The following is a 17,354-nucleotide window of genomic DNA, read 5'->3' on the forward strand; positions in this document are numbered from 1 at the left end:
CAACATTTTGTTTGTGCTTGCACAATATCTTAGGACTTAGGGTATTTCCCAATAGAGTAGACCTTAGATTTTGAAAATAAAAATTGGAATCCTAATTAAATTCAAATCTGTAATAAATAAAAAACAAACGCATGTTATTTTGAAAAGGAAAAGTCAAGTGTCCGATTAATGCTTTAAATATCGAATTCTTGTATTAAAAGTAAATACTAGAATGAAAACATTTGGTTATTCTCTTTAGAAAAATGAAAAGGCTAATTTTTAAAAAGTTCGTGAAAACCTTGAAGTCGTGGGTTTATAACTTTTAAAAGTAAAAATTGCATATATTTTATTTGATAGTTGCATATATAACCTTCCATGAATTATATATACTTTCCTTAAGTTTTTCTGTTAAAAATTATGCCCTCTTAAAGTTCGATTTTTTTTTTTTTTACCACATATGCCTCATTGTTACTTGATTGACATTAAATTGCATTAAATAAGAATAAATTCTTTAAAAAGATGATAAATTATCGTTATATGTAAAATGTTTTTCATTTATCAATGCATATCTTTAGGCACAAATCATGTTCTTCCCTCTCTTATATGATAACGTGTATTTAAAAACATGGAGTGTGAATTAAGCCTATTTTCAAATGAAATTGAAATAATGATGCAAGTTATTTGTTCCGAAAATAGATAGATAAATTTATAATAAATTAAAAGTTGTGCTAAATTAGTGGAGAATTAGTAGACCTGTGCAGCTCGGTATGAGACAAGGAAAGTCTAGACTAGATCCAAAGATACTTTGTGAAAGGCAACTTATTTTATATTGTGTGAATATTCGAAAAAATTATAAGAATAAAAACACATATTTTCAAAAATATAATATTTATAACACAAGTTTAGGCTAGCATAAAACAATCAAAATCAACCACCTTATAGCCAAATAAGTTGAAACCGAGCTAATACCACATTTCCTTTTTTACTCTAGCATTCGAGGTTGAAACCGAGCTAATACCACCAAACATGTAAGTCATTAACTTCGATCATTTGATGTCATCTAATTAACCAAATTGTTGGTATATCGAAATGGAAACTAAAACTGGAATGGAATGAAAATTTGTAGTATAAATTGTAAATTGTAAAATTATAGGGCCAATTTTATTCCAAATACATTGACTCTACATTTAGGAGTATGGTCTTCGGGGCTTGGATTTGGATTAGGTCTAATTTCCTCTTGTCTTATTTAGATTGGGAAGAGTTTTCCTATATATATTTGCTCTGATTTGGGAGGGTAGTTTTGCGCATCTTTCCCCTCTTTGTATTTTTCTTCCGTTTGAGAGGATTTAAGTTTCTTACTTGTCACTTCTTTAATAAAGTTACCTTTTCTCAAAAAAAAAAATATAAATATAAATATAAATTATTGAAATTCTTTTAAATTCGCATAAATTTAAATTTAAGATATGAAAATTCGTATTCTCAAATACTATCCAAATGAATATTGTATTCAAATAGTATTACTCACATTAACAAAAATTGCAAAATTTAGCATTACAAGAAATAAGAGCTTTTTGTCTGAAAACTTAAAAATAATTTTTAAATTTAAATTTGTATGAATATTGTAACTTTTTAAACACTTCAATTGGGCTCTAATTCTTTTGTCAAACACTCATACAATGGTATTTTTTAGGGATTTTTTTTCCAAAAAAAGAAAATTTTATTTAGGGTTACAATAATATAATAACAGAAACTAGGTCCTTCTAATGCAAAAAAAAAAAAAAAAAGTTCAAAAATCATAGGGTAAGAGTGATGGTAGGGGACCACCTTCTTTTTGTGCATTGGTGCATATTTCTAAAATTTCACATGAAAGATGTGTGAGAGATATCAACAAATCAAATCAATAATACTCATCGTATTTTAATGAGAGTGTCAGATATCAATTTAGGGTACCTATCACATTCCCGACTTAACCATTGATTAGTTAGAGAGATTTTAGCTATACAAGAATGCTTTAAGTTTCAACTTTATAAAGACTTTTATGTGATAAAACTATGCAAGGCCTAATAAGTCAAAGCTGACAATACAGCGATTGTTGTTGTAGGGCCAAGGCCATTGCAAGTTTGAGAGAAATTCTAATAGGCTCTGCAAACCACGTCATATTTCTTATAAACCAATCAAATCCGTATATGTAGATGACTATGGGAAGTTTAAATTAGATTGATAATTAATTATTAATCAAAAAATAATTAAGTAAAAATAAAGAATTTAATTGATTATATAAAATATGTAGTCCACATTGCTATACCTAATCTAATAATTCTTGTGTTTTGCATGTTTATGATTGTTTATGCCATCTTTAAAATTATTTAGATAAAAATTATATGGAAGTGTCACGAGATCGATCAAATAACATAAAATGGTTAAAATTTTGAGAAATAAACAGTCAAAATATGTGAATCAATATAAGACAGAAGGCTATATATCACTCAAGAACAAGTGAAAAGACATTGCTCGGCAATGAATTGTCACTCACTTGACAATAGATGGAGAATTAAGGAAGCGGTTCATAAGATATATATGACCAGTCGCGCAATGGATAAAGGCAACAAAATTGATCGAGATGCTTAGCCTCCGCTAAACAAGGTGGGCTTGCTCAGGACCGCAAATTTTTCAATATATATTTAGCTAAACAAACTCCACATAATTAAAGGGTAAAGTAACTCAAGTAAGGAAAAATTATTAGGTTAGGTTTTGAATGGCTGCATAGGTGAAACATCACCACGAGCATAATCATCATGATTGTAATTGTCGTACATGTTACTATAATTGTGCAAATTTCCAAATGATCCTGCACGTGCTTAAATTTGAATGTATGACAATACAATATTTATTTTCTAAATAGTTAGAGAGTTCATCTCAAAATCTAAGTGTTAATGAGAGAAATCTAAGAGAATTTTACACCGGCTTGAGACTGCCCACAGAGGTGATGTAGAACTGAACACACACCAACACTCCCCATCGAGTCCATGACAGGGAAAATGTGGCGAGGAGGAGTCCAGCCCACAGAGGAGCCAAGCAGCCCAAGGCCCAGCTCCCCTTTGCCCTCCATATCTCTATTTTCTTTCGCTAATATTTCTCCTCATCTCTTTCCTTCTCTCTCTGCAATTTTTTCCCTTCTTATAATCTTATTTTAAATGGGCCTGTAATTCTGTATTATTTAATTCATATTGATGACATGAGTCCTGACCCTAAGTAAATCAGCAACAACTGAATCAAGGCAGACAGAGAGGAACACCAATACAATTAAATTAATTTGAGTAACGACATAAATTAATTAATAAAAAAGAGAAACGGTATTCATCATTATTGAGTTTTGCCAAATTAACCTGCAATGCATTAAAAGGGCTCAATAAATGTGAAACGGCTCCTTGGGAAGCAAAAGTCCATCTTTCTGCTTTTGAAATATGTACAATCTTGGGACGAAATACAGTGCCTCATCAATTAAAATCATCTTTCTTTTTCTTTTACTACGCGTTCACGGCCACCCCATTTCCTTGAACTGAAATTTTTGGGAAGAAAGCTTGTCAATTTGCTCTGGTCAATTTATGTGGAAAGAAGTTCCGATTCACTTGCCCATCCCCCAACCAATGCAAACATATCCCGTTACACAGCAAGCATGAATATGTATATCTCTCTCCCTGTCTATCCAGCTAGGTGAAACTTATCTTCCATGTATCACGGGTCAGGCTAGCGTACGCACCTACTTCCCCTCACAATCTCATGTGAACCCCACTGCTTCGTCAAAAAGGAAATGGCCATATCTTACCTAAGCAAGAGGGTATGCATCTCTCTCTCTCTCTCTCTCTCTCTCTCTCTCTCTGTTGTTGGTTTATTATTGATTATTGTACATTAACAGGTTGGGTGCAGATCGATGCAATTAAGATGAAATGAACCCAATTCGCTGCGGTATACGTTCAAAGTTTTTAACAGCGGGTGAATGTAAGCTACCATGCACCCTGCAGGGGGAAGAACATGAATAAAGAAAATAAAGCGAAAAAAAAAAAGAAAAGGAAAGGCTGGAATTAGCCAGCTTTTATTTCCGTATAGATAGCCCCACGGCTTGGGTAAATAGTAGGGATTGAATCCAAAAGTAGATATTAATATTTGAGCAGTGTTTTTGTCAGAACCACATAATCCAAAAGGATTCATAAACAGAGATTTGTCTGCATGCACTTTAATCCTTAATTGAGGTCATATATTCCAATAAACCTAGCTACCATCCACCCCTCCCGCAGGCTGACCCCCAGATCCCCAACCCCCCCTCCCCTGTTTCCTTTCGTCCCTAGCCACATACTACTAGTTATATTAAACGTATTGGCCGGCAACACAACCCCACCTCAACCAATTCAAGAAGAAGAAGAAGAAGAAAGAAGAAAGATGAATAGTTCTTCTGCCCAGTCGCATGAAGATGATGAACAACTACAGTATGGCAGCAAATTCAAAACCCACAAGCATTACATTCTTCTTCTGGCCATCAACTATTTATTTCTCTTCGTGGGCTCTGTCTCCTCCAGCCTGCTCTGTAAGTACTATTTTGTCCACAAAGGCTCCAGCCTTTGGGTCTCCACATGGGTCCAATCTGCCGGCTTCCCTGTCTTGGCCCTCCCCATTTACCTCCCTTACTTCCTCAAATGCACGAACAGACGACCCTTCTCTCGCTTCACTCCCAACTTCTTAGCTCTCTCCCTCTTCGTCGGCATCATGCTTGGCCTCAACAACTTCCTCTTCTCCCTCGGAAGCTTCTATCTCCCCCTCTCCACTTCCTCCCTCCTCCTCTCCTCCCAACTCGCCTTCACTCTCCTCCTCTCCGCCCTCATCGTCAAGCAGAAGATCACGTTCTCAAACCTCAACTGTGTCATCCTCTTGACCTCAAGTGCCATCCTCCTCGGCTTGATCACCAGCAACGACCGCCCTGCGGGCCTAACTCATGCGAAATACTTGAAGGGGTTGTTTTCCACTGTTGGCGCAGGGCTCTTGTTCGCGCTGTATCTGCCCGTGATGGAGAAGGTTTACCGGACGGTTTACTGCTACGCGATGGTGGTGGAGATGCAGTTGGTGATGCAGGTGGCGGCGACTGTGTTTGCGTCGGTGGGAATGGCGGTGGACGGCGGGTTTCACGAGATGGTGGAGGAGAGCCGGAGAGTTTTTGATAAAGGAGAGACGGTGTATTGGGTGGTATTGGTGTCTAACGTCATAACATGGCAGATGTGCTTTCTGGGGACAGCGGGGATGGTGTTTCTGACCACAGGCATAACCGGAGGGATTTGCATGACGGCGCTGACAGGCATGAACGTGGTGGCGGGAGTGGTAGCGTTCAAGGATCAGTTCGGCGGCGTGAAGGCGATGGCCACCGTGCTGTGCGGTTGGGGTTTCTGCTCCTATGTGTATGGGATGTACGTGAAGATGAAGGAAGAACGTGTGAAGGAAAACATGAAGATGATGATAAGTGAACATTCGGTTCCGGCGATGGAGATGTCGCGGGTAGCAGTAGATGGACCTTGAACTTGAACTATCATACACGCAAGGGGTAGATAGGACTGGAGGAGGTTATAGAAAAAATCCTAATAAAATCCTTTTTGATTTCTTTTCATGTTTTTCCTTGTTTCGATGGATGGAATATTGGATGCTATGCATTATATGGTAAAAAATAATTTATTGTAACCATCTATTGTGCCAATATATTAATCCTTGATGGTTCGGAATCTTAGCACATAATTTACATTTTTGAAAAATAAATTTAGTACTGGGTTATGTTTTGAGATTCTGAAAAATATTGCTTTGGGTTAAGGCAAGTGTATAAATCATTTAGATTGCATATATATATATATGTGTGTGTGTGTGTGTGTGTGAGAGAGAGAGAGAGAGAGAAATATTTCTAAGGAACATGTAATTATCAAAAATTTAATCAAGATTTAATATATAGTTTAAGTGTTTGTGTCAAGTACTTTGTACTCATGTATAATGAATCAATGTAAGAAACAAATGAGGTCTTAATCTTGCTTTTCTGGTTTTTTGTTTGCTGTATTTGTTTTAGCATGATGTTCAATCTAGTACCTGGATTTGGTAGCAAACTCAAAAAGTTTAATGGATTTATACCAATGATTTTAAAATAATTTAAAATTAAATTTCAAACTTACACATATATCAAAACTATTGGGATGATTCCTAAGTCTTCACAAATTAAATGAAAGAACCACAATAAATAATAATCAACCTCATTCATTGATTTTCTTATATATTCTCTTCCATCTTCCCATATTTTTTTTTTCTTTTTTTTTTTCCTAAATGATGGTATTCGAAACTCTTTGAACACTCGACTAATCCACTGGGATGATGGGTCCTTCCATATCTGTTTATCAGTTATATTCTCTTCCACATCCTCTTATATCTCTTTATCAATTACTCTACTTGGGTGATCCAAATTTATTCAATGGTTCAAGACTCATATTCACAAAAATAAATGAAAATTTCCCATGAGATGGGAATCCAAACACAATTCAAATATTTCCATGGAAACGAAATGCTCAAATATTTAGGGAAGTGATTTTGAGAGGGAATGTAGGATATCTTGAGCCAAACACACACACACTAGGATATCTTGAGCCAGCCATAGCTATATTAATTGGGGCAAAAATATAACTGATGGCGAATGTGCTAAGGCCAAACTTACTAATTACTATGTCCAATTTTCCTACTCCAACTTCATTTTTCACAATCTTATTAGTCCTAGAGCTACTAATATACATACATACATATATATATATATATCTTCATATATTTTATTCTTTTATCTTCTCTTTTAACGTGCCAAAAAAGATGGTAAATGTGATAAGGCTAACCCATACAAACTTCAACTTCAATTCTTTTATTCCAAACTTAGTCTTATAAATTTTCTGTAAAAAAAAAACAACTTCATGTGCTATATTCTTTTATATTCTCTTTTAACGTGCTAGGGAAAAATTACATAACTAAACTTTGAGTTTAATTTTGTTATATGAGGTCAATCCGTATAAGGTGTTTGTGTGTTTTTTATCCCCATACACTTTGCTCTTCCTCTTCACAATTTTTAATTTTCTAAACATCATCACAAGAACAACTCATTGTAGTATTTATATATATATATATATATATATATATATATATATATATATATAGGGGTTTTAAAGAGGACTTTAAGTAGCAATGATGATCTTAGAAGACGAGAAGGAGAGGACTAGGAGCCAGCTTTGTTTGAAGTAGTGGTGGAATGGAAGAAAAAACATTCTATTTGAAAGATATATATGAAAAGGATAGCCATATGCATAGATAATTTATTATTCTTTTGTTAAATGATAAGTATGCAGATTCCATAATTTTCTTATTATAAACAAATTATCTTGACCATACTTAAGGATTGTCTAAAAGGTGCTACAACTTTATACATTCAAAATTGACACTTAGCTTTCCTAATAATATTCAAAATTACAATCATAACTTAAGAAATCATCCCAAAAATTAGTTTGTTGTAGTGGGTTCAATACATAATCAAAATTTAATTGTATTATAGTGTGGGGTATATGTAGACAGACAATTTGTTGTCGATTTATTCATCAAGTATGCTATTACATAGTATAATATACATATATAAGTTATTACAAAATAATATTATCATTAATCAACAATTATCTTAGAATATTTTCATGTTTAATTATATGATAATTAATTTTCTTTGATAATAATAACATTATTATCATCTTGTACTTTAATATACCTTGGACATTGTATTCTGTTATATTTCCTATTATAACCTAGTTTTGTAATAATAATTATTTTATTAATATTATATTTATCTTATGTTTTATATAATATAAAATATTAACTTTACCGTGATCCCAAGAGTGGGGTAATTTGGTATTTTTAAAACTTAAACCCAAGGTTAATCTCCTAATACCAGTATATTCACAACCTTATGGTCAATTTAGTGCAAGTAATGTAAATGTTTACCAAAAGTAAATAAAACAATTTAATCAAACACATATGCACCAGAAAGCAGTAAGGTAAGAGTGACACACAGAAATGTTATCGAGGTTCGGCCAATTGCCTATGTCCCCGTCTTGACTAACAAGCACAAGAATTACCACTATAACTTGCTCACTTAAACGGGTGGAGCGACACCTAAACAAACCAGGTCAATTAGCACAGAATTGACCTCAACCTTTACATACAATCCTTACCGAACCGGATTTCCGCCCTCTCATGCCACCCCTGAAATCACTCAGATTTTACAATCAAATGGTACAGAAATAGTTCTTTCAAGTAAAGCAGAAATGTACCCAAAGACGCACAATCACACACACATCAATAGCATAAATATAGTGTAAGCTTAGTGATGCAAGTTTTGTTCAATTAATATTCAACACAGTATAATCAGTATGATGCTCAAGAGTATTCAACACAAGTAGTAACTTGGAATAAAAACAAGTATTTCAATAGCACATCAATATTCCAAGTATTCAAATTAGATAATCAAACTAGTTCAAAAAGAGTTTTCCTCAATGACAGATGCACAACACTAGTTTGAAAATAAGTACTTGTTTGAGAAATCTTTGTACGCCAAAAATCAAGCTATTGGATACTTGCAACAAATATGCAAATATCCTAAGCTTACTTGGTTTATCCCCACACAAGATTTATAATGAGCAAATCTGTGGGATAAACCTAAGCTAAAACTCCCCAAAAGAAATATGGCAATCAATCACTCAAATGGGAGTTTCTAGCAAGTTATAGCAATCTTAAGCAATCTAAAAATGTTCACCTAATCTCAGAAAATATTAAACGAACGGAGATTTGAGAGTATTTGCCCAAAAGATGTATTTTCAATAGAGAGAATATTTTGGCTAATCTATTTGCTAATCTTACCATAATCATGCAAATGGACTCATATTTATAGTCAGGGATAAAAATATAACCGTTTGGGATATAATGGGAATAATTAAAAATGTCCCAAAAGATTAAAATCCAATTAGCCCGACTTAACCCAGTTTTACGGCGGTTAAAATAACTTTAACTAGCTGGGGTTCGGGTGGCTGAACCTTAGTTCAGTCGCCCGACAAGACACATCTAAAAAGGTAGTCAATGAATTTTGGTCGCCCGAATAGAGCTTTGGCAGCCCGAATCAAAGTCAGTAGCAAAGCTTCGTGACTTCGGGTGCCCAGTCTAACATTCGGTGGCCTGAACGCATGTGTTCGGTCGCCCGGGGTTCGTTTTGAACTAAAAGAATCGGTCATCCGAGTTGGTGAACAGTCCCTTTCAAGGGGTTCGAGCGCTCGAAGACGATATGTGCATTTAAGGGTTAGTCGCCCGAGAGCCGGGTCAACATGTTGACTTGTCACCATTCAGGCGCCCAAGGAGTTTTGTACTCCAAGGGTTCGGTCGCCCGAGCTCTCACAAAATGCTTAGATTTGTTCAATTAAAGCACAATTTCAATATACTTATTATTATATGTTATGTGTGTGAGTGTTGGAGCCTAAGTTCTTGCTATGGTCTAATTGAGCTTACGATATATCATATATGCATGATGTGCATATAAGAACCATACAAACCACAACCTAGGTTACTATTACGGACTCATATTACAGACATTAAATTTACAATTACAAATCTTCTTGCTTCTTCAAGTGTCCTTCCTTGGGATATTTATTTGAGCTTGCACAAACACTTGACACTCATCAAATATTAGTATTTGTCATTATCAAAACCGGGTGCGACCTATAAGGTCAACATTCTCCCCATTTTTGATGATGACAAATACACCATGCAAAAAAAATGGGTATAACCTTAAGAGGCTCCCCCTAAGAATATGCATCATGTATTTAACCCAATTTTTTTGCCCCCCTACATCTCCCCCTTTTGGCAACAGCAAAGGTTTCTTCAAAATCTATTCCTTCTTCCTGGTTATATCCCTAAGCTACTAGTCTTGCCTTATTTCTAACAACTATCACATGTTCATCTTTCTTGTTCTTATATGTCCATTTTGTTTCGATAATCGTCTTATCCTCAGGTCTAGGAAATAATGTCCATACTTTATTTCTCTCAAACTGGTTTAACTCTTCTTGCATGGACAACACCCACGATTCATCCTCAATTGCTTCACTCACATTCCTAAGTTCTTCTAGAGATAGAAAGGCAAAATGACTAATTATATTCCTAAGTGAGGATCGAGTGGCTACTCCAAGTAATGGTTCACCTATTATTTGTTTAATGGGATGATTCTTTATGTACCTCCATTCTCTAGGTAGTTCATTAACCTTATTTTCAATTTGATTAGTTTTAGCAGATGATTTCTTAATTTCATTTCTCTTGTCTAAATCATCTTTAATGGATAGTTTTTCAAATCCCTTATTTATCTCAATTTCATCTTCATCAGTCCTCTTAGAGAAGGGACTCGACTAATCGAACGCTACATTAATGGATTCTATAATGGTTAATGTTCGTTTATTGTATACTCTGTAGGCTTTACTATTTAAGGCATACCCTAGGAAGATACCTTCATCTGATTTCACATCAAACTTTCCTAAATGTTCATTGTCTCTAAGCACAAAACATTTACAGCCAAAGACATGAAAATATGATATGTTGGGTCTATGGTCATTCCATAACTCATAAGAAGTCTTATTTAGAGATGGTCTAATCAAAACTCCATTTAGAACATAGCATGCGGTATTTACTGCCTCAACTCAGAAGTACTTAGGTAATTTATGTTCGTTAAGCATAGTTCAGGCCATTTCTTGTATAGACATATTCTTCCTTTCAACTACACCATTATGCTGCGGGGTTCTAGAAGCCGAAAAATTATGAGTTATTCCTAATGAATTGCAGTAATCTTCCATGCTTTGATTTTTAAATTCTCTACCCCTATCACTTCAGATTTTAGTGACAGTATAACCCTTTTCATTTTGAATTTTCTTACACAGATTTATGAATTGTTCACACGCTTCATCTTTGTGACCTAAAAAAGTACCCATGTGTATCATGAATAATAATCAACTATGACGAATGCGTATGATTTTCCTCCTAAACTCTGAGTTAGGTTTGGGCCAAATAAATCTAAGTGTAGCATTTGAAGTGGCCTAGTAGTAGAGATTACTTTCTTCTTTTTAAAGCTCGTTCTTGCCTATTTTCCTAGTTGGCATGCATCACAGATTTTATTTTTCATGAATTTAGTCTGAGGTAGTCCCTTAACTAATTCTTCTTTAACAAGTTTAAATATTACGTCTATGTTTGCGTGTTCTAGTCTCTTATGTCAAATCCAACTAATCTCATTTATAGCAGAAAAACAAGTAACATGTTTAGAAGTAACGTTATCAAGGCTAGTGGTGTATACATTTTCATGACGATCAGTGGTAATGTTTTCATATTTGTTCTCTACAGTGCATTTGTCATGTTCAAATGAGACTTTATAACCTTTACACATTGTTGACTTATATTCAATAAGTTATGTTTTAATCCATCAACTAACAACACATTATCAATGACAAGTGAAGGTTCCTTACCAACTTTACCAACTGGAATGATTTTACCTTTAGAGTTATCCCCAAATGTAACGAATCCTTCATCTTTGGATATGATACATGCGAATTTAGCTTTATCTCCTCTCATGTGTCACGAGCATCTGTTATCTATATACCACTTGTCCTTCGAGGAGGACGAACTCAAGCACATCTGCAGGACATAATCAAATAACTACTTTTGATAGCAAGATTTTCTTGGGTCTATGGGGGTTAGTACTAGATTCTCCTTTGACTTTCCCGACTTTCTTAAGTTTGACATCTTTATTTTTGAAAGGACAATCAAATTTTATGTGACTCAACCTCTTACATTTAAAACATGTAATATTTCTATGATAGTCTTTAGTTGGAACATATGATTTTGACTCTCTTACAAAATATCCCATGTAGAGATGTTTCTGTTTTAATGTCACGCCCCGAACCTAGAAATGGGACCCAAGGGTGAAATAGTAATCTAGCATATACCTGTATCACACAAATCACCAAGATACAATACGATAAATGAGGGTCCGACCCCGTGGGGTTCCAAGGCACCCTACACATATTCATCTACAACCATATACACAGCAGAAAAAGGTTTTTCTATATATATACATATAGTACCATACCAAAGTCTACAAGACAGGAGTCCAAGCTCCATAGCACAACATATAAACCCGGTTATCAACCATACCCCAAAATGACAACCAGAGAACACAACTCCTAGCACTTACCCAAGCGTTATCCGCGGTACACCGACCACTATGCCCCTACACCAAGAAGCTAGCTCTGGTTACCCGAAGGACCTGAAAATATGTACATATAGCATGAGTGAGACACCTCTCAGTAAGGAAGAATACAGGTTATATCGGTGTGTGGCATTCGAGTGTTATCATGACACACAACACATACACAATTAAATGCCGTTCCACTACTAATTTCACAGTAGTGCATACAAGCGCACACACACATGATCAAGCAACCCGGTGTTGTTACACCCTTCGGCCCAAAGCTGAATTGCGATACCTAGCGTCAGCCTATAGCCAACCCATAGTACATGGCGTCATCGGCACATGGCTAGTAGTCTTAGACTCCAGTGGCATCGTACCGGCACAAACTGGTGGATCCACACCCTTCGGTGATCAGCCAGTAAGGCTCACGCCCTCGGATATAGAGCCAAACACTCTTTCCAAACATGGCCTAGCGATTTCATACGCCCACGGATATAGAGCCGGACACTCTCAGTACCTAGAACAACTCAGAACACAGTTCCAATTGCATTCCACTAAACACAACTATGCATGCTCATATAACCAAATATACCACACCCATTTGGTAATCTAAAATCATGGTTTTCCAAACATATACAGTTTAAATAAAGTCAAGGCACGGTCATCCCTATTACACAATATAAATCATCATATACATACGGTTTTTCCAACAAAACTAGGGATGCAACCCAATACCCTTTTTTTCCCAAAATTGTAATCATGAAAAACCAATAGTTTCACCTGTTAGATTCCCCCAAATGAGTAACCAAAACGTACATAGGACCAGGGACCACAATTCCACCAAGTCCAATTTTAAAAATAACTGACATAAACAGAATCCCTTTACCTTTCCCCAAATGGTAAATCCCAAATTCCAAGGCCCCTAAACAGCTAATCGAGTTCCAAAACCTACAACCCACAGTACAGAATATACTCACAACTCCATTCTCTACAAAACTGTTGGAATGGAAGTGAAAACCGAGCCTTACCTTAATTTTATGCCAAAACCCAAAAATGCCCGAACCGAATGTTAGCTTTACCGCGATCCCAAGAGGGGGGGTGAATTGGTATTTTTTAAAATTTAACCCCTAGGTAGTCCTCCTAACAGCAGTATGTTCACAACCCTATGGTCAATCTAATGCGAATAATATAAATATATTAGAATTTAAATGAAGCAGTTTAATTAATCGCACAAGCACTAAAAAGTAGTAAATAAAGGGTGACATGCAGATATGTTATCGAGGTTCGGCCAACTGCCTACGTCCCCGCCTTGGCTAACCAGCACAAGGATTATCACAATAACTTGCTCACTTAAACGGGTGAAGCTGCACCTATACAAACCAGGTCAAATTAACATAGAGCTGACCTCAACCTTTACACCAATCCTTACCGAGCTGGATTACTGCCCCCTCAGGCCAAGCCTGGAATTTCTCAGATATACAATCAAAAGATACAATATATGGGTGCTTTCACGTAAAGCAGATTTGTACCACAAATGCGCACAATCACAAACACCACAGATTATTTAAATAATGTAAGCTCAGTGTGGTCTAAATATTTCAACTCTTAAATATGTTTTCTATCCGTATAATGCGTACGTGAGAGTGTCAACAACAATCTATGTATTTCAAAGTGTTTCAATCAAATGTGTTCACACAGAATATCAAGCCTTAAGAATATCAATCAGCAGCGTATCTTAATCACGTGAATATGTATGTGCTTGGATTGCAAAGTAGATAATCTTTGTATTCAACAAATAATATATACTTGAATAAATATTGCCACAAAGATTAATGTAACAAACACAAATATCTTTTCACAAATATTTCAATAAAGATTTCAAAAGATATTTGAGTAGGTTTGAAAATATTTTTGCAGGTAAAAAACAATTACAGACCTCCTAAGCTATTGCAATGAGAATGCAACACTAGGAAGTTTAACACAAGGCTTCTTAGGGTAGGCTTATTAGAAAGGCCACCTAAGAATATTTTGGTTGTGCTCTCAAAGAAAAATTGATTCAAATACCCAACAAATGAGAGAGCAAACCTTCTAAGCAATAACACCCAAATACACTTACAAATGATGTAGATAGATTAAGAAGGTAAGCTTGAGTGGATTTTGAAAGAAAATGAGCAATGGGAAATATTTAGCTTGAGAGAGAAATTTTGATTTTGGTTTTTGCTAATCAATCCTTAATTCTCTCAAATGAGAGAGTATATATAGACACACAAAAATATTTGACCATTGGGGACCTATTAGGGATTGTTAGAAAAGATTAATATCATTTAAACCATTTTAAGCCTGTTTAAAAATATTTAACCCGCGGTAAAAATGAAGGCAACCCAAGAGGTCCGGTCGACCAGAAATGTTATGGTTGACCAAGTCTCATATGGTTCGGTCGACCGGAGGACTTTTGAACTGAAGGCTTAGTCGACCAGGAGAGGGTAATTTCTCAATTTTTCGAGATTCGGTCGACCAGGACATTTTGAACTACCTGGTTCGGTCAACCAGACCGCTAGGATTCCTCCCGAGGACACTTTGATCGACCAAGTAGTTGGAGTACAAAAGTGGTCGGTCGACCAGATGGTCAAACTTTTGACCCAGGGAGGTTTCGGTCGACCGGGGCTTTTTGAACTATTATGGTTCGATCGACCAGGGCTTTGGTCAAATAGTTGACCCAGGGAGGTTTCGGTTGACCAAACCAAAATGAACTAGTTTGGCTGGTCGACCGAAAGTGCACCATGTGTGCATTTCGGTCCCGCTTCGAAACAAACAAGCCCTATTCAAGTGCCTAACAAACATATGTATAAATGTGTGTATCGTAGGGTCACTTGGAGTCCAATTTGAAGATACCAAAAAAGTCCGGTGTCGGTCGACCGAAGGGTATACCCTAAGGTCATGCTAAGGTCATTTTGCATTATGATTTGGTTTAAGCTTACAAAATAAACCATACATGTGATGTGTGTGCTTATTACAAACTGAATACCCTAATTACTATTACAGACAAATTTCACTACAAAAATATTACAATCAAGAGTATGAATTTGTCTTCAAGCTTTGATCTTTCACGTGCCATTAATGATTTGCTAATATGGACCTGCACATGAACTAGATATTCATTAAATACAAGAGTATTTGCCATTATCAAAACCAGGGAGTGACCTAAAAGGTCAACACCGAAAATTCGATCTGTAGATCTTGTAGAGAATCCTTCCACGATCCTCGTGGTAACGTTGGATCAACAATCTCCATGACGTATGACAAAGAAATCTAGAGAGAGAAAGAGAGAGAGAGTGTGTGTGTAAGATGAGTTTCTAGAGAGATAGAGAGAGAAATGAGATTTCTAAGCTGAGAAGTAATGGAAACTGATATTTATAGAACCTTTGACTCGACGGTCCTCATCGACGAATGGCATCCTCGTCGACAAGACCATATAGACAGCTCATCGACAAGATAATGGCCTCATTGATGAGCCTGGGATTTCCGATTTTTCGAAACCCCTTGGCTTCTCCTCATTGACGAGCCTTTGAACTTCGTCGACGAGTAGCGCAAGGCCTTCGTCGACAAAATCTGGCTTCGTCGACGAAGCCTGCTCAAATTCCAATTTTACCCTTCTTTTAATTATTTAAATCCATATATCACGATTTGGGTTCTTACAACCTCCTCTCCTTACAAAAATTTCATCCTCGAAATTTGCTATCTCTCATGCACAAACTTAACCACACAACCAGTTAGATACACACTCAACTCTAAAGAAAACCGACGACTACTATAATGCAGCCCTGTCACAATATATACATACCCTCACTTATGGTGAGGAATACCGTGGTTACATACACAACCGTCCCAGAAGTTCACAATGCACACACTCCCAACGATTGACCACCTATCCTAACCCAAGGTAGGGTAATGTACATAACTTAGAACAACTGTGGATACTTTCAGCGTATCTCCGTTTCCAGTTCCCAAGAAACTTCCTCAACCTCATGATTCCGCCGCAATACCTTCACTAACGGTATATCCTTGGTACGAAGCTTATGAACTTTATGGTCCAGAATCTGAACAGGTATCTCCTCATATGCTAAAGTATCCCTAATTTCCACATCCTCGTAACTAATAACATGTGAAGGGTCGAACACATACCTTCTCAACATGGATACGTGAAACACATCGTGGATCCTCGAGAGTGCTGGGGGTAGTGCAATCCTTTAGGCTACTGGACCCACTCGCTCAAGAACCTCGAATGGTCTGATGTACCTCGAGCTTAGCTTGCCCTTCTTCCCAAATCTCATCACCCTTTCATCAGAGCGATTCTCAGATATACCTTACCCTCCACCTTGAACTCTAAATTACAGTGGCGAACATCTGCGTAACTCTTCTGCCGATCCTGAGCTGATTTAATCCTTTCTCGGATCAACACCTTCTCAGAAGCCTGCTGCACAAGTTCAGGTCCTAACACCTAACATTCACCAACCCCATCCCAATACAAAGGAGATCGACACCTCCGACCATACAAAGCCTCGAATGGTGCCATCATTATACTTGCCTGGAAGCTATTGTTATAAGCAAACTCTACTAGTGGCATAAACTATATCCAGCTACCACCGAAATCTAGCACACAAGCCTGCAACATATCCTCTAAGATCTGTATCGTCCTCTCCGACTGTCCATCAGTCTAGGGGTGGAACGTTGTACTGAAGGTAAGCTTTGTCCCCAGTGCTTCCTGCAAGCTCGACTAGAATTGAGAAGTAAACCTTGGGTCTCGATCTGACACAATGGACACCGGTACCCCGTGCATCCTAACTATCTCTTGCACATATATGTCTGCTAGCCTACTCAAAGGATAGCTAAACTTCATCGGTACGAAGTGAGCAGATTTCGTCAACCTGTTCACAATCACCTAAAGAGCATTCTGCCCGTGAAGTGCTAGCGGCAATCCGGTCACAAAATCCATGGAAATGTGCTCCCATTTCCATATCGGAATGGCTAAGGGCTGTAATTGCCCTGCCGACTTCTGATG

The 17,354-nt window shown here is 36.7% G+C and overlaps 1 protein-coding gene across 1 annotated transcript; it reads left to right on the plus strand.

Annotated features, from left to right (window-relative positions):
- The first annotated feature begins 3,538 nt into the window (after nucleotides 1-3,538).
- LOC131160400 (probable purine permease 4) lies at nucleotides 3,539-5,746 on the plus strand. Its single transcript, XM_058116057.1, has 2 exons — nucleotides 3,539-3,817; nucleotides 3,896-5,746. Exon 2 carries the CDS (start codon nucleotides 4,417-4,419, stop codon nucleotides 5,539-5,541), a length of 1,125 nt encoding a protein of 374 aa, XP_057972040.1. The 5' UTR covers nucleotides 3,539-3,817; nucleotides 3,896-4,416; the 3' UTR covers nucleotides 5,542-5,746.
- Nucleotides 5,747-17,354: the final 11,608 nt, after the last annotated feature.

The sequence above is a fragment of the Malania oleifera genome, chromosome 7 (assembly GCF_029873635.1).
Source record: "Malania oleifera isolate guangnan ecotype guangnan chromosome 7, ASM2987363v1, whole genome shotgun sequence".
Classification (NCBI taxonomy): Eukaryota; Viridiplantae; Streptophyta; class Magnoliopsida; order Santalales; family Ximeniaceae; genus Malania; species Malania oleifera.